The 24,014-nt window shown below is 36.6% G+C and overlaps 1 protein-coding gene across 1 annotated transcript in view; it reads right to left on the minus strand.

Annotated features, from left to right (window-relative positions):
* Positions 1-24,014, minus strand: part of LOC137032282 (zeta-sarcoglycan) — a 131,018-nt gene that overhangs the window by 30,870 nt on the left and 76,134 nt on the right. Inside the window, exons 4-5 of the mRNA XM_067403998.1 lie at positions 9,749-9,871; positions 5,890-5,962 (exon numbers count right to left, since the gene is read on the minus strand). Of these exons, the coding sequence (XP_067260099.1) occupies positions 5,890-5,962; positions 9,749-9,871 (196 nt within the window). The remainder of the gene's footprint in view (positions 1-5,889; positions 5,963-9,748; positions 9,872-24,014) is intronic.

Consider the following 24,014-nt stretch of genomic DNA (forward strand, 5'->3'; position numbering starts at 1 on the left):
GACCCTTACTGATAAGTAAATCCAGAGGGTGCCCACAATTGTGTGTGAGTCCATGTACATGCTGAGTCAGATCAAAAGTGTTAAGAACAGTTATGAGTTCTTTTGCAGTACTGGATTCAGCATTGTCAATGTGAATGTTAAAATCTTCAGCAACAGCAAAACAGTCAAACTCATAGGAAATTACTGATAACAGATCTGTAAAATTGTCAATAAAGGCTTTTTCGGAGGCCTGTAAATACTGTAATGACCAATAATTTCCGTAGAGCAATAACACTATACTCAGATAGTCGAAGCACAAGTAATCACCAAATGACACTTGCTTGAATTGATAGACATCTTTAAATATAGCAGCTTAGTCTACACCTCTCCTTAAAGCTCTGAAGACACTTATAAATATATGTTTAAAAGTGCTAACTTAACAGTATCAGTTGTTGTCCCAACAGCAATCTCTGATTGATAGGCAGCAGAATAGAGTTTGCTGGACGATTTGAGAAGTCCTTAAGACTGATTTATACTTCTGCATCGAGTGTTTGGCGTAGCTACGGCATAGCCTGACATACATCTCTCCAAAAATGTAACGTGTTAATTCTACATGGACTGCGAGTGCTGAGATTGGTCTGCTAGAACCCTTCCTCAGGTCAAAAAACCTGGCGTTCCAGTTTTCCGTAGGAATGAAAAAAAATAATAAAAAATGCTCGGGTCACTATGCTCTGTTTCATGGGACACGCGCAATCAAGCTGCAACAAAAGCCTATTTGCTGCCATCATTGCTGAAGCTTCTCTGACAATATACCTGACAAGCTGCTTCTTCTTCGGCTTTTGCCTTGATATTCAACATGACCAATGCAGAAGTATAAATCAGGCTTTAGACTTTCTATCACTTAAAGGGATAGTTCACCCAAAAATGAAATTTCTGTTGTTAATTACTCACCCTCATGCTGTTCCACACCCGTAAGACCTTCGTTCATTAAGATTAAGAAATTAAGATGTTTTTGATGAAATTCGAGAGGTATATGACTCGTCCATAGACAACAATATAATCACCACTTTGTTGTCTATGGACGAGTCATATACCTCTCGGATTTCATCAAAAATATATTAACCCTTCGAGCATGAGTTTAAAATATTCTAACTGTCCCCCCAGAGTGATGCTGCGTCCGAAATCGCATACTTCCCTACTATATAGTATGCGAAAAACAGTATGCGAGGCGAGTAGTATGTCCGAATTCATAGTATTCGAAAAACTGTAGGCGAGAAGTACCCGGATGACCTACTGCTTCCGCCCGAATTCTGTAGTAGGCATTCGATGGACGCTGCGCTATCCCGTGATGCCACAGGAGAGAGGATTCTTCATAATTCAAAAATGGCGGAAAGCGGCGATATGCAGCTCATTCAAGTCCTTCAGTACCTCAGGGAAAAACTGTTTATTGTGGTTAAATTGCACTTGTTTAACATAATGTAAGTAAACGGCTGACTTATTGAAAGTTTAAACAATGTAATGAGAAGATTAAGAGTCGGTTAATCATTATTACTGACAGCACATCAAGCTAGCTAACCAACAGGTCGAGATAACGTTACATCCGCTTGTTAACACTGTTTTATTTAACGGAGACGTTCGTTGTTAAGCAGTTTAATGAGATTAGAAAACTTAACGGACAGCAACATTCAGGCAACAGTAGTTTATAGGGCTCACAGTTTGTAGTTTTTTTTTTTTAGAATATGTATATTATTATCATTTTATTTATTTGTATATATTGTATATAATATTTAGGCCATGTTGTGCATTTCTCTCGCCCTCTCTGTCTATCTACACACTATTTATATATAATGTATTCAAGTTTGTTTCTTGATTCATGTCTTTTGTTTCTCGTGTATTTTTATATGCATTCGTTTTAACAATAAATTGCTTAATTTCGTTGCTTCAAATCAGCCTCTGTCGTGATATTCACAGATGTATTTTTATTCTGAGGTAAAATTTCCTAGCTAAATAGGTGATTATACTTTGACATATTTAAATTTGCGCGCTGTTGTGACGACGCATGACAAATGACAACATTAACATGGCGGATGTAGTACGTCCGAATTCCATTCATACTACCCATATTCATACTATATAGAACGTACTGTTTTAACGGTCGGGAAGTACGTTCAAATTCAAATGTAGTACCTACTCATGTAGTATGCGATTTCGGACGCAGCCTGAGTTTTTTTAAGGCGACCGTTATTTTAGAATGTTTGCCTTTAATGTTTCCATAGCGACGCATCTTGCGTGTCACGAGCGCTGAACGCAGCCACAATAACACTGTATGACAGATGGATTGCTATTATTTTTTTTTTTCTTGTTTATTTAAAATATTCACAAACTTGCTTACCATGTCATCAACTATCTGATATCCCGACTCTCAAATATGTGTAAGTGAGTGTGTTTTGTCATTTAAAAGCCTTTATAAATTATCTTTATCTTGAGCTATAACGCGGGATGGGCGCCGCCATCTTAGTTTACGCTGCAGTTCACATAGTCATGTCAGTCGTATTTACAGCAGGTGAATTCATCCGTTTCTCCCGAAATATATGCAAGTAAGTTGCTGGTGAACTGGAAGAATAATAGAGTAAACTTTATAGTTACTTGGGCCCATTATGTGTGTCTGATATGAATAAATACCGGCAAATTATATTTGAATGGATTGTTATTGCTCCTTCCACTGATGTCTGACATCAGTGTGTATTTTATAAACTCTAAATTATTGTTTTAATGGTGCTTATGTGTATTTAAATGTCTGAAACCTTAAAAGAAATGTTATGTGGCTGAAAACACTGCATAGTTGTGATATATGACAAGAGCTGCGCGCGTCCGTCTCGCAGCCAGAGCGCTAAAGCACAGTTTGAATCTGGCAGTTATGTGACGTCGCTGAACGTTCAAAATCCCATATGTGGGACCGTACGCCCAGGGGCACAGAAATAAAAATCCCACATGTGGGACCGTACCGCTCAAAGGGGTTAATTTGTGTTCTGAAGATGAACGAAGGTCTTACGGGTGTGGAACGACGTGACCGTGAGTAATTAACAACAGAAATTTAATTTTTGGTTGAACTAAGCCTTTAAGAGAAAAGATATAGGGAAAGCTACAGGCACACTGGATTCCCTGGGGCCCTCTTGTTGGGAAGGGTCCACTGATGAACAACTGAATTTTGCAAGTTTCGAAGAGTTCACTGAAATCCTTCTTAAGGAGTTCTGAAAGCTCTTTCCGAATATCATTCTTCCCCACATGAATTCACACAGATTTCACTGTATGAAATTTCTCGTTTCCTTTATTTTCAAGATCTGAGGTGAATTATCCATTGTGACTCTCAGCAAGGCTATAAAGGTTATGCAAAATGATATTCAAACTCACATTAAATTAATCAGTAACGTAGACTAACCATGTTCCGTACACTTTTCGCCATTCACCACACGTCAGCGAGCAAGTTTGTGTGCTCATTCCCTGGGGGAATACCTATTGTACAGTTCAAACTTTGATTGATGTCTTTTCGACAAATAGTATTAGAGAAAAGTGGGGGAAAGTACCTCCTTCGCCTATGTACGGAAGATGTTAAAGATTAACGGTGTTCAGGCTTACAATGATGTTCCGTACAGAGCGTATAAATTGATTTCAGTGGCGAAAATAGACATTTAACTGATCAATTGTGTGTTGTTTATTTATTTTAACTGAAGAAAACATAATTTAAATGAATTAGACAGGCGAATACATTTTTATTTGGTTAAAATGTAAGTTAATTACTTTAATAAGCTAGAGGAGTTGCCTTGATTCTATCTTCTATTAATAACGGCAGAGTTAAGCATGAAACATTAGTGAATATAACGTTACCACGTATTTCTGAAGAGAATGAAGAACAAACAATTTGCATTGATTTAAATAAAATTTAATGATTAACCAATGTGAAAACTTCCAAACATAAATGATCAGGATGCGCGTCTTTGCCCGGCTCAGGCTGAGAGTGGCGCCAAGCTGTCATCGTCCGCGACTGACGTTTAACATGTCCCATTTCAAAGCATTTTTTAACAAAAGGCAATATATTTAACAATTTGTGATAATACAGTATTTATTTCATAAAGACTGTAATACTGTGATAAGCACAAATTAAGTCGAAATGTACATTTTCGCTGCTCTAGTTGTCTCCCCACACAAGCTGCAGTCTGACGTGTAGCTTGCCCACCGTCCATTTTCAAGCGAAGTGGGCGCACCTTGCAAACTTAGTAAAATCCCACGGGAACAAAAGGCGGGGGCGTCTCTGTCTTGATCGGGGGTGAAAGAGGAAGAAATGAAGATGACATAGATATATAGTTTATGTATGACCTGGAAGTATGTTTTCAACGATCAGCCGTAAAAGCTCATCTGTACGGAACATTGTTGTGTACAGAACATGGTTAGTCTACGTTACCTGAGATTATCTTTATCATACTTTGTATGTTGTTGTTCTAGCCATGACGTTGTAGAAACTGTTTCTAAAATAGAATCTCCTGTCGCTCGTTGTGTATTGCAGTCACGGCTGATTACGACAAAGACTCTGATTAACATGGAAAAGATACCTTTCATCGTGTGTCACAGTGTTGCGTCTGGTTAGGATACAGTGTAAGACATGCTTAACTTTTAGTTGCAGTAGGAAATGGCAATTTTAGATCAAACATTCCTTTTGCAAATACACAGATTTTTGTATGTACAAGGAGTCCAACAACAGACGGTATGGTCCACACAAAAATCTGATCTTACTTAATCATTGATTAAGTCTGGGATTACATTGATTAAATTTGATCTCATTTAATCATTGATTAAGTCTGGGATTACATGAATAAACACAAGCAGCTGAGACTAAAGCCTAAATCTTTTGAAGAACTGTAACAACTTCTCATTGATACTATATATAGCTGAACTTTAGCTTCTCAGCTCTAGCTTTAGATGAAGTTATATTTTTCCCCTCCAAAAAACATTATGTCTGACCCCTGCAGTAATGCTGAAGACCCTCTGTAGAAGACCTCTAGTTTAGGCCACTGGTTTATAAAAACAGCAGAAAGTTTATACATGGTTACAGCTGTAAATAGAGAAAGATTTTACACGATGTTGTAGTTACCAGCAGGGGCTAAGTGAACCATGCTAACTTGCCAAACCTTGACTCCTTAATGGGTCTGATAATGTTTTCCATTAAAATATGAAATGGAACTTAAAAGTGACAACACGCCCACTGAAAGCTGAAAGTCTAGTATAAGATGTCACCATGCCTCCATTAACCCAATCCTTTCCCCAATTTTTCTAACGATGAAAGTAGATTTGATCCTGGTGCATTTGCATTAAGCGAGTTCATAAGTGATTGGAAAGCACCCAGCAGCGCTCCATCAAACCAAACTGGGCGGTAAAAGCTCTCAGTTCTCCTCAGTAACCTGCCTACTTGCACTTAAAGTGACTCCATCCATCATAGCGCTACATCATTTCCTGTAGTGATAATGTCGGAGTTTGGAGGAGTGAGAAGCTTCGGGACGTGTTAGTGTCCTATTGGACATCAAATCGGATATCGACTAATGCAGACTGAAGAGATTAGATCAATCTGATTGGCTGATCCACCTGTGATGGATTGGGCGTGTCAGACAGGTTGCGTCCTCTTTCTCATAACAGAGTGGGAATGGGACAGTTTGTCACTGAATATTGAGGATATAAAGCTTCTATGGACAATTAGGAAGTGGGCATTCATTAAGTTCATGTTTTATGACTTTCGTCTATCCTTCTCTGTCTTTTCCCTTTCTTTTTTCTCATGTTCTAGCTCTCCCCCACCCCTCTGTGGTTCTCAGTGTGAATCGCACATTGAATGATAATGTGGTAGATTAAGAAAGCATGCCTTACTTCAGGTCTTGGAATGGTTCAGCTCGAACGTGTGGCGTTTCCACTGAATGACTAAACACAACTCCCTCGTTGCCTAGAGAGATAAAGAGAAAAACAGAGAAAATGACAAGTCATATGGTTGAATTAGAACCATGTTGTAAAGAAAAAAAAAAAAAATACTAAAAAAACACATTTTAAGATACTTGTTGTAAAACTTTGTGAACTTCTGAATATTTATAACCATTGTGAACAACTAGTCAGTCTCTAAACAGACTTAACTTTAAAAATGAACAAAGAACTTGTATAATATCATTCAGTACACTATTTGTTTTAAAGAAATTATTATATGGATATAAGGATGTATTAAATTGATCAAGTGTAATTTGAAATGTCAAAGATATATATACATACACCGATATGAGCAGAGTCAGATAATGTACATATAACATTTTTAACACACGCACACACACATGCACTCACACACACAGTTTTGCTATCAAAGTGAGGAAATTCCATAGACGTAATGTTTTTTTATTCTATACAAACTGTACATTATATCCCCCTACACTACTAAACCTAGCCATCACAGAAAACCTTCTGCATTTTTACATTTTTAATAAAACATTGTTTAGTATGATTTTAAATATTGTTTAGTTCATATTTTAAATATGAGGACTCATGACTAATTTACTTCGTAATACCAGTGTAATGCCCATGTCATTATACAAACTTTTGTCCTCATAAATCACAAAAATGTGCGTGATAAATTACAAGTGCCGGAACGTTAGACTTGGGTACATTTTCCCAGATCTGTACTTCTGGAACATTTAAAATATCCCCCATTTCACAGTATAATTTTTCTTGAAAATGTGCTTGTTAAGTGAGTTTTCATATGTATAAAAGTAAGCTGTTCTTCCTTGCTTGTTTTTTTTTTTTTTTTTTTTTTTGGTCTGTCCTACTTTATTTTATTCCTCATCGTTTTCCCCACAATCATGTTTAAAGGCACAGTTCACCCAAAATGAAAATTCTGTCATTAATTTACCCATTTTAAACACATATTGTTTTCTTTCTTACGTGAAACACACACACACACACACACACACACACACACACACACACACACACACACATAAAAAAAAAATAATAATAATTTTGTATTCCACACAATAAAGTAATAATTTTGAATGACATGATGATTAAATGATGACAGAAATTTTATTTTTGAGTGAAATGTTCCATTAACACTTCACTCTCTTTCTGTTCACTTCCTCTCCCCAGCGCAGTTTTTCTTTGACACATTTTAGCCTTTCAGTCTCTGAAGAACCACTGTACTCCATTTATGCATGCTCTGTCTATCTCTCTCTTTCTCTCTCTCTCTACCACTATTTCTATCCCTTGTTCCCTTTCTCTACCCATGTCTTTTTGTGAAAAGAGTTAATGGACAGATCTGCCCAATTACTGAGCATGTGCCCCCTTTTGTCCCTGACCTCTAGCTATTCCACCTGACCTCCCAGCATGCACTTTCAGACAGAGAAAAAGAATAAGAGAAAGAGGGGCCTGCATGAGTGAAATCTATTTGAAACAATCTATTTGCATTTCAATGTAAGGGCAGTTTACTAGTACATACAGTGCATGCAAATATTTAAAAATTGGCTCAAAAAATGAATGGTGTATAAAAAGCTGTACTAAATTTAAAAACTTTTAAATGTTTTGTGTTGTATTTTCTAATAACTAAAAAATATATATATATTTTAAATTCAGTGCGCTAAAATTACACAACGGCTGAAGTCTTCCAATTTGATCAACACTTTCTGCGGGTTACACCCGTAGGTAAATGAGTCATTTCCTTTCACATTGCGCTGAACCTCATAGTTCTGAACCCTGCTTTTATCCCCGGGTAAAGGAATGTTACACACTTTTAATTAAAAAGTGGGGTTGACACCTCTTTTTACCCGGGTTTATAAAACCCTTCTCAATAGCAGAGTTGGTACCACTGTTGGGGTTTTAACACTTGCATTGTGGTGCCAAACATGTGCCATGTGAAACAGACAACCAATCGTGTTCACATGGTTTGGACAATCACTAAAAATAAAGCACATTGTATATAAACAGTCATTTCAGTGTTTGATTGGAAAAAAATATTGACAGAAATCGTGTCAATTGGAGCAAAGAAGAGAATGTGTCATTCTAACCTTTATAGACTGAAAAGTCCATTCAGAAAACAATTTGATAGTACAGTCAGCAATAGAATCTTTATGTAAACCGGTCGTGTGTGGTATTCGTCCAATCAGTGACACTGTCACTGCAAATATGCAAGTAAGGATGTTAACCAAGGGTTAACATGAAACATCAGTTCATGAATACCCATGGTTAATCGTTAATCTCCGGTTAAATTATGAGCATCGGGATTCAGTTTTCAAGATTCAGTTTAACCAGGGTTTAGAATAACCCAGGGTTAAATATTTCAAGTATGAAAAGCCCTGCTGAATCATTATTTCAAGTGATTTATTAAAAACACTGATTATTCAGGAACTAAATAATTAAGTGAGTCATTAGATCTTTCACTCAACCAATTCATTCAAAACACTGATTCATTCAGCCACTGCTTTTACTGGTGTGTTTCTTGCACAAGAGTTTCGCTTTGGCTTTGTTTTACAAAACAAACTATTTTCATTGTCACAGCGAAAACAGACAAAGAATCTGGCAATACTGTATCTAAAATGTAAGTTATTCTATAGGTATAATATTTACATGGACAGAATCCAGATTTCTATTTATGAAAGCTCTCTTTATATAAACACTATACGATTCAATTTACATATTCATTTGCATGTGCATTACATGTATTCCAAACAAAACTTCAGTGCATGCACAACGCGGGTTTGAGAAAATCATTACGATAATGTAACTGGAGCAACCAAAAGTATAATTGTTGTTTTTGCCTTGATGATGCAAGAAAGTATTTTTGAATCAGATTGAGAAGAGTCGGATTCAAGTGTTTACATGTTTATATTTTCCTATTGATCGGATTATTTTTAGGTCTACAATCTGATCTTAATTTAATTCAGATCGAGCATAATTGGATCAATTAAAGTGTTTATATGAAGACTTTTCAATCCAATTTAGCAATCAATCAATTATTTGGATGCATCTAAGCATAGCACCTGTTAACTTTATTGAACTGTTGTATAAAAGCAATATCACACGTTCTGAGTGACTCATCTCTCTCTCACACCTACTGCTCAGCAGGTTTAGTGGACTAATGATGCCTGGCTGTATTCCTTGACAGCTGCAATTTTCTATTTTCACATCAGACAGGTGCCAGTAAAGAGACCAAAAACAACCTGGCTCTGATGCAACAGTCAGAAGTTACTTGTATTAAAAGAACTAAATGCATAGCAATGAGGTTTTTTATTTTATTTCATCATTTTACTGTTAACAAACAGGTAAAATAAAGAGGCTGGACTGCAACATATCAAAAACAGAAATGGGTGTCTATCAACTGAAAGCACATTACCATAATGCCGCAGACAGCTCCACTGGTTATAATGGGATTGAGCTTGTTTTACATGTCAGGCATCTGGTGTAGATATGTGCAAACAAACTTTTCTGACAGATGTGTGCATGCAGGTCTTAGATGTGTCTTTTAGGTCTGTAATAAACCATGTGGGAAAAAAAAAAAAAAAAAAGTTTATTAGACTAACAATCCTTGGGAGAACTATATAACATTAGAGGCTAATGTTAAGTGACGACTGATCGATGGGCTAAATTTAGGGCCAAATTATAACACAGGTAGTTTGAGACACTAGTATATATGTTCTTGTACAGGGATCATGGGTGAATGTTGGATGAATACAGTATGTGAGTGTGTATGTGATACCTGTGACCCTCAGTTTATCTGTGCCAATACTGATCTCCTCTTCATCAGCAGAAAAGAGAACTCTCTCGCCATCACTACTTCTCACCTCAAACCGCTGACACTGGGCTTCTACCATCTCTGAGCCTACAGAAAACGAAAAAGAAAGAATAAGGCTTTGAGAAACAAGAAGATAACATACATCTCAACCTTTGCAGCCCACTAAAACGTCATACAATCAGGAATGGTCTTCTTGTACTGGACATGGAGTGCTAAAAAGTAACCTAAGATTGTGGATAATAATAATAATAATAATAATAATAAGTAATAATAATAATTTTATTTAATATATTTTAGTTTTTTATTTTATTTTTATTTTATTCAATGCTGTATACATAAATAAATACAAGCTTTATTTGAATTAAATTTCTATTCCAGTTAAAATGCTTCCTTTTTTGTGATCAAATCTTTTTTTTTATTTTTATACATTTTAAAGAGAACAATACATGAAGGTATATACACGCCAAAAAATAAATAAATAAATAAATAAATGAATAAATAAATAACAGTATGTAATATATACATACATGCATGTACACACACATACACATGTGTACATATACACATACATACAGATACATATACACATCTACGTATACATTCGCATATATACCTACATATAAGCATAAATAATAATGCGTATGATTAACAAAGAGAAATATATTATAATATATATATATATATATATATATATATATAATAAACAATTAAACTAAAAAAAAAAAACTAAAAAACACCTATGTAACACCTATGTAACCTATGTAATACCCACCCACCCTCTGGATCCAGATCTCCAAATCTCAGTTACAAATTACATCTGAAACCCACGGAGGGTAGTCAGCACAGTTAAAATGCTTCTTTAGAAAACAGCTGCCAACAGCTGACAATGACAAAAAGGCAGCTCACTAGGTTTCTGAACAGAGTTAATATTGGAGCAGCTGCTCTTCGTTTCCAGGGTGTTTAATGACTTACTTGAGTGTCAAAGTACAGACATATTTGTACAATACACTTACAGAAATTACTCTTGAGTAAAAATTTGTACCAAACAGAAATACTAATCATTCTTTCAGTCCATTTGCCTGATGAAGTCCTTGACCACAAGACCAAAAACAATCTGCCATGAAACACATTTTATTCTGGCCAGCAAGTTTTATGAAGCAATTCATTTTGCACATAAAATGGCATATATGAAAAGAACCTTTTCACATGTTCAGACTGAACTGAATTTTGTCATCATTTGTTGTGAAAAAAAAAAAAAAAAAAAAATCCAATTAACGGCACATGGAAAGGGTCTCAAACATGACATTATCCAGGGAAAAATCTGATTTTTTTTTCTGTATACAGTGTAACCAGAAAGCCTTCTTATTTAAATCCTGATGCATGATTATGAATTAGAGAAAGAGAAATTTGTATTTGCCTCATGCAGGGGGCTGACGCAAAAGATGCGAATGAAACTGCCCCAAACACACAATGCAATGGCTTCACTGACTATTATTCATCACGGCTATCATATCTTCCTTGACCTAGGTGACTTTGGAGAGCAAACTTGGCTTTGTTTGCTTGCCTGCATTGTACGTGTATGACAGAAAGTAAACTTCTCTTTTTTTTCCCTTAAGCCCACTCTCTCCTTTCTGTCACCCTCTATTGTTTTCTAGCCCTCTTCATGCATTCATTGCCTGTACTCTCATTTTTGTACTATAAAGACAGCCTGCCCTTTCTCCAAGTGCTCTATGGCAAAGATATCAGTCCATTTAAGCCTATAACAATGCAAATTTTGGAATTTAATTTAGCCAACGTTTCCTGCACGTCTTTCTTTATATTTACCAGTTTACACCTTATTAGAAAGATACACTGTTCAACATAAGAGTTTTGATATATGGGACAACACATGACTCAGAACTTCATCCAGCCAATAGTTCTATTTGATCTATTTAATCAATCTATTGACCTAATAATGATTTGAGTTTCTCTTTTTTTTTTTTTTTTTTTTTTTTTTTTTATTATCACAAATTATAATCTGTCCTCAGACTAAACCTCAGTATTTCATATTCACATTAAATTCATCATTAAAGGCATAGTTCACCCCCAAAAATAAAATTCTGTCATCATTTACTCACCCTCAAGTAGTTCCAAATGTTTATGAAATTCTTTGTTTTACTGAACACAAAGGTAGATATTTGGAACAATGTCAGTAACCAAACAGATCAGTGTCTCATAGTAGCCGCTGAGCTAACACTGAGTAGCACTATAACAACTTTCAACACACAAATGTATCTAGTATGATGAAACAGCGCTGCGTTACCCCACATACATCTGAAGGGAAGAAGTGGAAGTGGTGTCTACGGCATAATAAAAGTTCCACTGCTCTCGAAACATGTCACAGTCGTCTTTCATTAGCAATCGCTCCAGTGGCCGGCCCTGCTCTGGTTCATACTACAGTAACGTTAATAATCTCATCCATGGACACCTCCCATGATTCTGCAAAATCAAGGCCTCATTGAGGTTTGCCTTTGTTTTGAATAAGCGACCTCTAACGTCGAAAATAGTGTGCCTTTAACCTTTAAAAATGTACATAGTGTGCCTTTAAAAAGATTTCACAGCTGTGTCCCCACTGTCAGATATTTATGAAAACAAGAAATTAGTATGCCTTCATCCTGAAGGTTGTCTTTTTCATATTTAAAAAATTAGTTCACTTCAGAATTAAAATTTTCTGATAATTTATTTACCCCACGTCATCCAAAATGTTAACATTCCAGGATTTTCTGTTTATAGTGGACTTCAGGTGAAAGGTCCGAATTTCAGTTTCACTGCAGCTTCAAAGGATACACAATCCTAGACGAGGAATAAGGGTCTTATCTAGGGAAATGATCTGCCATTTTCTAAAAAAATAAAATAAAAACTGTATACACTTTTTAACCAAAAATGCTCGTCTTGCTGCCAGAAAGATCATGACGGAAGTACCGCGGTAGGGTGGAAAACTCTATCTAATTTTCTCTCTATTATCATTGTTTTACTGTTTTTTTTTTGTTTGTTTTTTTTGTAGCAAATAACCATTACTTTCACTAGATATGACCCTTATGGTGCGTTCACACCGGACGCGAATGAAGCGGTAAGCGTGAGTGATTTACATGTTAAGTCAATGCAAAGATGCAAATTGACATCTTGCGGCGCAATTCTCGTGAATCAAGTGGCGCGAATGACGCGATTTGCGCAAATCGCGCAAGTTGAAAAATCTGAACTTTGGCGAATTTCCGCGCCGCGTTAACCAATCAGGAGCTTGCTCTAGTAGTGACTTGACGTAGCGAGCTGAGGCACAAATTCGAAACAACAATGGAGGACAAAATCATCGTCGCTATACATCTTCATACATTTATAGAAACAGAAATAAAAAGGATCGTGTTTGAAAGAAAGTGAGTGAGGAGGTCGGACATTCTGATAAGTTGTAAAAAACAGTCTTTACTCAATTTGAGCTATATATATACATATTAAGACTACAAGCCAACTAAAGACGACCAATTGAGCTTATTCGCTGTAATTTACAATTATTTCCCCACTGACAAGTTGTGTTTATTCAGATGAAGTGTGCAGAAAACAGTGGGACACATAAAGGAACGGGAGAGCCCCTCTCATGATGCGAATTCGCATCTGTTGTGAAGGGATTTTCACGCGCGAATGAAGCGAGTACACTCAAAATGTTCAAGCGTCCAACTACGCGCAAATAGCGCAATTCATTCACGCAAGACAAGTCTGGTGTGAACGCCGCATTAGTCCTCGTCTGGGATCATGTAGATGTCAGGGTTCTGTCACATCTGTCTAGTTTATTTCTTGGTTTTGTGACAGAGCTCTGACACTCCCGTTCTTGTCCTGTTTTTGTGTGAGCGTACGGTCTTGAGTGTTCTCGGGCTGTGCGCTCTCTTGTCTGCATGCCTTGTTTCATGTTGGGAGCGTGGCGTTCGGATCCCGGCACTCGTGTCTAGTTTGGTTTTGGTTTCGTGTCAGGATTCGGACACTCGCGCTCCCAGTCCTGTCTTTATTGTGCATTCTTGTCTTGTGTTTTGTTTAGCGCCTGGTCAGTTCTTATTGGCCAGGCGCTCTTGTATTGTTTTGTGAAGCACGTGGTTGTTTCCACCTGCCGCGTGCTTTCCTGTTGTGTTTTTGTCTTGTGTAAGCATATGGCTTGTGATTTGTCTTCATTGGCCATGTGCTTGTGTCTTTGTTTTGTTTGGTGTGAGCACATGGCTTGTTGTGCCATGTGCTCTCATGTCTATTGTCTTGACCCCGCCCATCTTGTTATCTCATTATTGGTTAATTTGCCCCACCTGTCCTCCCTCGTATTCTCCTTGGCCGTTTCTCAATATGCGTACTTGTCTGTACTTATGTTCTTGTGGACTGTCCAAGTACTGTTCCAATTCAAAGTTCGCATCTAGCCAAGTTCAGTTCAAATTCCCGGATGTGTTCTTGATCCGCCCCTTTTATCGAGGATGCATCGAGAGGTGACTTGTGCAGACTTGAGACAGCCAGGTATCCCAGAATGCATCTCGCACTAACCAGCAAGCGTCAATAGTAAAGGAGAAACCCTGCATAACATATTACTGTTTTTATGTCATGATATGTAGTTTTAAGAGTTTTTCAGGAGAGAATGTGCTGGTTTAAAGCTCAAATGTGTGGTTTATTGATAAAGATTGCGCCTTTCTGACAATTTGATCTGACGTTGTCGGAGTTGTGAGATCCAGGCGATCACCGGACGCTCAGCGCTCATGTGCCCAGCCGAGAGCAGCCTTACCTTGGCTAGTCCTTCTGACGTTTGCCGCTGGCTCCGTTTTGGCTGAGGGCAATGTGACGTTTCATAACTTTATATATGGCTATTTAACTTTTGTATCCTACTGAAGCGCTTATTTTGTACGCTTGAATTGTTTGCTTTATTTCTTATTGTAAATTCTTACCTTTTATTATGGCTATTATTGATCATTAAAACTGACATAAAACAAATAGAGACATGGTTTTGTTTTATGTTATAGTCTATTTCATTTTATTACAGTGAAGTTAATCAGAGTATGCACAAATAGTATTACATTTAATATTTTTGAAATATATACGAAAAGAGGCAGAGTGGTGTTTTATTGTTGGCTAAAATATACATAAAGAGATAACCGGAGAAGCCAGAGCGAGCTGAGTGACGTTATCAAGAACGCTGCTGTTCCATTTGCAGAATCACCGGACTTGTGTTCTCCCGTCCATGGGAGTTCGATCTCCTGAGTCGAACTTGCCAAGTCCTAACTACCAAGGACGCGAGTCCGAAGTTTGCGAACTTGGTTTTGAGAAACCGCCCTTGTGTTTGCAGTCCTGTGCTAGTTCGTTGTCATTTATTCCCTCATGTTTTCCTTAAGTCTAGTCAAGTCAAGTCCAGTTTTATGTCAAGTCTGTTTTCCCCCACTGAGTAGTTTTTGTTGTGTTTTTTTTTATATATATTTTTATAATTTGGACCTTCAATTAGGTTAGTTGAAGGTCCCCCCCACAGAGCATGCATATACCCCCTCCCCCACCCCAAACAATTTAATTGTCCATCGCGATGTTAGACACTGTAGACATCGTCAGATGCTAATTTGGTACGTATCGCCCAGCTCCACCTTCAAACCGTTGAACCCCTGTGAAGTCCACTATATGGAGAAAAAATCTGAGAATGTTTTCCTCAAAAACCTTAATTTCTTTTCGACTAAAGAAAGACATGAACATCTTTGATATGGGGGTGAGTAAATTATCAGGAAATTTTCATTCAGAAGTGAACAAATCCTTTAATTTAAACTGACTCTAAATGTAAACCGCTTAAAACTATCCTGTGAAACTATCATATAACTCATTCCTAATCACAGTTACACAGATTAATGCTTTTATTCATCAAGGATGCTTTAAACTGATCAAAAGTGACAGCAAATGTACAACAGACAAATTTAGCATTCAGCTTTGATTAAGTAACTGAAAACTTCAGAACATATTTAACAGATTAACCTCATTTAATTTCTCTACAAAATGTTAATATTTTTGTCTCAAAAAGCAGTTTACATAATTTTTTAGATTGTAAAGAAACCCCAGATCAACATGGCTGATTTATTTTACCCAGCAGGAAGTTGTTGTTCCTGCTGTGCTTAAAAATCATTTCAGATCTTGAAGTGACATCCCCCCCCCCCCACCCACCCCCCCTATAATTTAAAGCGATTCATTGAAGAATTATGTTAAATATAAAAAGAAACATGCTGTTCATTAATTAATTGCTTATCATTATGTTATTTTATAATTAGCAAGATATGTTGCATATCAGTTAAAGTTTCAGATCATTTGTTATCTTTTGAGGAAAAAAAAAAAAGGAAATTAAAATAAAAAGTTGAATCTACATTATGCGGGATAGTGATTAAAGACGTGCTCGAGGATAAGGCAAGGCTAATTTTGATTATGCTGATGAGACCAAGAGGAGAGAATGCTAATAAAGTGTTAATTTATACTCCTATTTGATTAATCCTCTCTTGACAATATCATTGCACAGCAGTGGCCAGAGATTTGCCCATAGATCCACTACAGAGCATGATCATCTTCAGAGAGGATGTGACAGAAATACACAGGATTATGAAGGGATAGATTTTTCTGACTTTCTTTACTTCTTTCCTTCAGTCGAAAAAGAGCTCTGATAATTAAAGTTTTGATTGTGAGTTTGTGGAGTAGAAATGCCATGTCGTCTGTGTATACACCAGAATAAATAAATAAATACTGATTGAACATGGCCAATTTGAATGAGCAAGAAATTATTCTAAACAATGGAGATGTTTGGTTAATTGGATAATTGCACATGGTTGCAGTTAGAAAACAATAATACAACTTCAGAAAATTTGCACAAATTTCAATTTAATTTTTATTTATGCTAAATATCTCTAAAGGACCAAACATTAAAATCTTACAATTATTATAAAAATTAAAGTTCCGTTGGTCAAAACATACTAATTACAAAATATTAATTAAATTTGGTAATTCATGATTAAGCCATGTTGTTCACAACAGGTTGTTACTTCAAATTTGTTTGCATGATTCAAGAGCTCAAGGGCTTGATTAGTGATTCTCAGTGAATGTACATGTAAGGAGTAAACACTCATTACTTACACAAGGACATCCTCACTTTCATAAAGCCATCCAGATTGCAACACCTCACGGATCCTTCCACTTATCCAGGTGATTTAAATGAGAAATGATAATGCAACAGATAATAATGACCTGCTCCTGAATATTAATTGGTACTGATTTACCCCTCATTTGAGTTTGGAGGAAATTAAAGCTTTCCTTAGGAGTGACATGGTAAGAATAAATGACCTTGCTGTGGAAAATCAGATGGTGTTAAAATGAAAAGATGATTGTTGCATTGACTGACATTTGTTAAATTTGTCAGTTGAAAAAAAAACCTTGAAGAAAGTCATGAAAGCAACGGAAAAGGGTTGGGTGTTCAGTGATGGCCTTTCCTGGCATAAGATGGAAAAGTTTACAGAAAAATAATAAAATAAATAAAAAATAATTTTAAAATTTATAATATAATATAATATAATATAATATAATATAATATAATATAATATAATATAATATAATATAAGTAATAAGGTCGCTTCGTGTCATGCCTAACAACGCCCTTGCCGTGACTTGTTCCGTGACTTAAGTTGTGACTTACTCACGATACAGCACTAGCCTCGAGTACCTTATTGCTTTTATAAAACGGTTACCAAACAATACAAATGTTAAAGCTAGAAATATGTATCAATGCAACTTTTATGAAGTAAACTTTTTCTAAAAGCCTTCCTATCACTGGAAAAAATAGTCCCTGACCGTGAACAGCAACAGAAGTTACATTTTCACGTCATTAGCAGCAACAGAAGTTACATTTTCACGTCATTAGATCGCAGCAAAGACTGTCTTTATGAGTGTGTCAGTCAGTAGTGAAGACTTTTATATAGAAAATACTTAATTGTTTTGAAAACGTAACAAGAAGCAAATGACAAATCTTTTGACTAGCGCTGTTAGTCACGTGAAAACCCCTTAAATCAGTCATCTCAAACTCAATTCCTGGAGGGCCACAGCTCTGCAGAATTTAGCTCCAACCAGCTCTAAATCTGTGGAGCAAAACTGTGCAGAGCTGTGACCCTCCAGGAATTGAGTTTGAGACCATTGCCTTAAATGTTAAAAGGACAAGATGATACATCGGACATTTAAACAGATTTTTTATTATGAACATAGAACTGACCTGAAGGAAAATGCTAAATCTGAATGCAGGTAATGTTAATAAACTCGCTCACATCTCTTTCTCACAGTACTCTTCTACATAATACAGTAAGCTTCAATGAACAATATCAATTGTGAACATACAGTTTACGTTGCTAAGAGTGGTTGCTAAGGGTGTTGTGTAGTGATACACAGAACCGTTGAGTGAAGCGGTCATAGCCGTGTTTTATCATGAATAAAACACAGCCATTGACCAATCAGAATCAAGGACAGGAACTAACCATTGTAATGTAATGTAATGTAATGTAATGTAATGTAATGTAATGTAATATAATATAATATAATATAATATAATATAATATAAACATTTTATATTTTGGATTTTTTTTTTTTTTTTTAAGATTAAGATGTTTTAATATATCCTGTATAGCCAAATAACAAAGGGCTGTAAATCATGGGCTGCTTCATTATTGTTCCAGATATACTGTAGCAACTGGCTGCAGCTAGACTTGGATGAAGGTGAACATCTGTCCAAAATGTTGTTGATATAAAACATGGAGGTTCTGATCTAAAATACTTTGACCATATAAACAATCTCAGCTGATGCAAGCCAAAGAAATGTCCCCGTCCATTTTATTAAAAAAAAAACAATCAACCAAACAAAAAAAAACATAGGGGCTCTTTACAAATAAATAAATAAATAAACCTTTAATCCTTCGAAGGTACCTGTGTCAAGAGAAGTAGCTTGGGAAAAAAAAGCTGGAAAGATAAATTATGTATCTGAACCGGATGACCATCATCAATAAAAAGGAGAAATAGGTGAATTTTGATCACCTGCATTAATCAGTGGGTGTGTGTGTGCATGTGTCTGGGTGTGGTTTGTTGACAGTGTAAAGAGACAAATAATCAGAGCTCTTGTCATAATCAGCAAACACAGCCTTGAAGAATGATGCGTGTATTTGTACACATCAATCTCCATATGTCCTTTAGGTACTCTCTCTCGCCTACTCTCTCTTTGGAAGGTTTAAGCTACTACCTCTAAGCGGCAATGTGGCATTGCAAATGATGATATTCATTTAAAACTAGCAATTTATCCTGGCTAAATTACACAACATAAAACAGCACATTAAATTTCCAAACGTTCCTCTACATGCATGCGCACTTTGCCAGTGTATTCTTATCATGATTAATTACTTGGAACTAATCACTCAAATCACTGGATTTTTGGTGCCGCGAAACTTATAATTGGTGATTCAAGCACTTTGAGGCGGCTGTTTTGAAACTTCCAGGTATATCTCCATTTAAATTGGTTCTCTTATGCCCTGCAGTGGAATAAAAACTTTTGAAATAATATTATGTTGAGCTCTCCTTGACTGACTGAAATTCAAATACATATATACATAACTTATTCTAATGAAACATAATCTAGAATTTACCCTATTTTGTCCTTGAACAGCCAAAATGCACCAAGCAAATCACTGTAAATGCCAATTTTAGTGTCATGTGAAATAGAGTGAATTCAGGTTTATTGGAACACTTTTCCCAAGTCATCTCAATGGCAAAAAGTATCCCAATCACTCTGAATTTATCCTAATAAAAAAGCATTTTAGCAAACCAAGAGTCCATGTTTGGCTGGTTAGCTTGATCTACAGTAGTTAGCCCTTGATGGCATATGCTGCTGCCATTTGTAATACTTAATCAAACAAATAATAGTTAAAAATATATAATTAAGCATTTGAATGTATTTATAACAATGCCTAATTGAACATGAACTGGCTAGCTGTGTGCTAAGCTGCCAAGTTATTAAGTGGTTAAAAAATATTTAAGGTATTTTAAGAATATCGCTGTCAAAGAAAATTTAGCTGGTTAAGTGGATTTACTTGTTGTAGTGTTAATGAAAGTTAACAACAGATCATTTAAAAGTAGTATACAAGTATAGTTTAAAACCTGACATTTCAACGTTTCTTTTGACATAAGTCTATTTTTTTTTTTTTCATTAGTATTCACTAAGTTACAGTTCATTTTCTGAGAACTATCAGATTGGACTTTGTTCAGAGTGAGACGAGAGATCACGCATCCTGTTAGTTTTGTTTATTTTGCAAAAAGCACAACATTTTGTTTTTACTCTGAGTGTACACAAATAAAAGAAGAAATTCCATAATTTTGATTGACATATTACTTATGTCTCTATGACAAAAAATGACGGAGAATTTTAAGTCTGTTTTGCTGCAATGTGAAAAAAACCCTGCAAAACGCACCCGCGCGTTTTCAGACCTCAGGGAGTTAAGTCAGGGCTCTGGCTGGGCCATTCAAGAACAGTCACAGAGTTGTTGTGAAGCCACTCCTTCGTTATTTTAGCTGTGTGCTTAGGGTCGTTGTCTTGTTGGAAGGTAAACCTTCGGCACAGTTTGAGGTCCTGAGCACTCTGGAGAAAGTTTTCGTCCAGGATATCCCTGTACTTGGCCGCATTCATCTTTCCCTCGATTGCAACCAGTCGTCCTGTCCCTGCAGCTGAAAAACACCCCCACAGCATGATGCTGCCACCACCATGCTTCACTGTTGGGACTGTATTGGACAGGTGATGAGCAGTGCCTGGTTTTCTCCACACATACCGCCTAGAATTAAGGCCAAAAAGTTCTATCTTGGTCTCATCAGACCAGAGAATCTTATTTCTCACCATCTTGGCAAACTCCATGCAGGAGCCATTTCATGTGTCTTGCACTGAGGAGAGGCTTCCGTCGGGCCACTCTGCCATAAAGCCCTGACTGGTGGTGGGCTGCAGTGATGATTGACTTTCTACAACTTTCTCCCATCTCCCGACTGCATCTCTGGAGCTCAGCCACAGTGATCTTTGGGTTCTTCTTTACCTCTCACTAAGGCTCTTCTCCCCCGATAGCTCAGTTTGGCCGGACGGCCAGCTCTAGGAAGGGTTCTGGTCATCCCAAGCGTCTTCCATTTAAGGATTATGGAGGCCACTGTGCTCTTAGGAACCTTAAGTGCAGCAGAAAGTTTTTTGTAACCTTGGCCAGATCTGTGCCTTGCCACAATTCTGTCTCTGAGCTCTTCAGGCAGTTCCTTTGACCTCATGATTCTCATTTGCTTTGACATGCACTGTGAGCTGTAAGGTCTTATATAGACAGGTGTGTGGCTTTCCTAATCAAGTCCAATCAGTATAATCAAACACAGCTGGACTCAAATGAAGGTTTAGAACCATCTCAAGGATGATCAGAAGAAATAGACAGCACCTGAGTTAAATATATAATCATTTAAGTTCACTTTTTTCCTCATTATTGTACACACAAGACCCCATATTGACAGAAAAAAAACACAGAATTGTTCACATTTTCGCAGATTTATTAAAAAAGAAAAACTGAAATATCACATGGTCCTAAGTATTCAGACCTTTTGCTGTGATATATATGTGTGGTATTATAAATTATCTGTGGGGTATTTTGATCTGAAACTTCACAGAAATTCTGGGGACATCTGAGACTTGTAATACATCTTGTAAAAAGGTCTACTTTAATTAACTACTTGGTTAAAATAATATAATATGCAGGCACCAGTATGTCACCCATTATATATAACTTATGTTATAATCTATAACTTTTGTTGCATAATATTATATGAAGCATAATTGACAAGACATGAATGGTCATAATAATGGATCAGATGACATACATCACGTTTAGACACTCAATAGAGTAATAATAAGTTATTTCAGCCAATGGAAAAAAAAAAAAAATGGGTGAGCTGAATTTTTGATGACAGCGAGTTGCCTTTAAAATTAACGGAAATGCTAACTGACAATGTTTTGGAAAGAACGGTGGCAGAAGATACTGGCAGTGTCCCTGTGCCACACCTGAGTTCCCACCGTCACATGTCCTTGTCCGCCCCCCAGAGCATCTCTCGCTCATGTCCTCTCTGTCACCCAGTGCTAATGAAATCATCTCCCACTCTCTCAAAGCAGAGAAGCCATTCATTATGCAGTCTAGACTTCTAAAAATGAAAAGTCAATAAGACAAAAAGCAGATGCCGTGTTCCCTCAATGTCCTCTCAGTTGTTTGGCCTCTGGAGGAGGTGTTCAGAGGAGATATGAGCTCACAGCTGGAGACGGGCGTGAGAACAGCCCATGCAAGTATTATTTTCCTGTCCCCCGATTTCAATCATCTGTGCAGGGACCTCGTGGCAAACAGCGGGACGCCTCAGGTTAGCCGAGAAGGATGGAGGGAGGAAAGAGAGAGAATGAAAACAAGATCCGACAGCACAAGCTTGATGCTGCATTTCATCACCAGCACACACCCCATCAACTAAATCCTGACGCACAATAATTTAGCAAGGCAGTACATTGCTGCAAGAAGGTTGTGAGGAGTGTGATTTCAGACCACCATTTTCCAGAAACACAATTGAGGGTCACAAGGTGAGGATATCCTAAAAGGTTAGCCTGAAGTACAAGATCATTTTGTTTCGTAACACAATTTTTTGGGGGTTCCAAAACTCCTATGACTCTGCAGACACAATTCATTCTCAGCAAAAAGTGTCCAAGTGGGGGGTACCCTTTCAAAAGGTACAACTTTGTACCTTATTTACCCCTAAATGATGCATTTTTATTACCTTAAAGGTACATATAATTACCTAAAGTGGATGTTACTACCTAAATGATGCAAATTAATACCTTCTGAGAGAGTATTCAAATGCTGTGTTTGTAAATACAGTACACTACTGTTCAAAAGTTTGAGGTTGGTAAGAATTTTTGTTTTTGAAGGAAATATCTTAAGCCCATCGAGGCTTAATTTATTTTATTAAAAATACAGTAAAAATAGTAATATTATTACAATTTAAAATAACCGTTTTCTAATATATTCTAAAATGTAATTTTAATTTTTAAGCTGAATTTTCAGGATAATTACTCCAGTGTTACACAAAAGAAATAACCCTAAAATGCTAATTTAGTGTTCAAGAAACATTTCTTCATTATTAAAACAGTTTACACAACATGGCTTTGCTGCCTAATATTTTTTTTTCCTGGAAACTTTTTATATATATTTTTCTTTTTCTATTAAGGATTCTTTAATAATAATTCAAAAGAAAACTATTTGAATTGATTTTTTGTTTTGTTTTGTTTTGTTTAGTTTTTTTAACAGTCTTTACTGTCATTTTTTATTAATGTACTCTTGTTGAATAAAAGTATTCATTTTGTAAAACTAACTCCAAACTTTTAAACAGTGTTTCTTCAGTTATGGACACTTTTGGCCCTGTGTAAAATAAATAAAACAAAATTTTCCACTAAAAATGTTTTACTTGTGATTTCTAACACTTAATAAATGGAATAAAATGGGAAACACTTCAGGAGTTTCAATGTCATCATCTGATCATCATCATCATCTCCAGGATTTCCAGGAGACATGTGTTGCGTTCTCTAAAGGTCTGCCTGGAAACAAAGCCATCATGATGCTAAAAACCTCTTATGGAAGAAGAAAGCCATCGTGTTTACGACTGTGACACAATGAGCGCTTATTGCTTGATCAACTAAATGCTGGATTTTCAAAAGTATGTAAAGTTCACAGCACCATTGTTGTGCCATTGTTGTAGTAAACATGCACGACATTCTTGAAAGAAATTCCATGCCGGTCTGTTATTGTGGGGATATTGACTTCACATTTTCACACCTCTAAACATGACGCTTAACAAAACAAAGCGCGACTGAGCTGTGAATAGAGTCCAGACTTTCTGCCGAAGGTCTAAAGGTCTGGCTATGCGACAGTTAAGTTGTGACCTCAAGGTTGAGAACTTTGGGCCTAAAACCACAAAGGCCATGACAGACTACAGCTCTCAGATATCCCTTATGAACACAGGATGAAGTCATGATCACAGTGCTCCCGCTTCATGCTCACCACAACGCAACTGTACATCAATCATCTGAACTTATGGGCCATATTATAAAAACAAAGACCTCTGCACTCCTGGGCCAAGCTATCAG

This window comes from Chanodichthys erythropterus, chromosome 12 (assembly GCF_024489055.1).
Source record: "Chanodichthys erythropterus isolate Z2021 chromosome 12, ASM2448905v1, whole genome shotgun sequence".
Lineage (NCBI taxonomy): Eukaryota > Metazoa > Chordata > Actinopteri > Cypriniformes > Xenocyprididae > Chanodichthys > Chanodichthys erythropterus.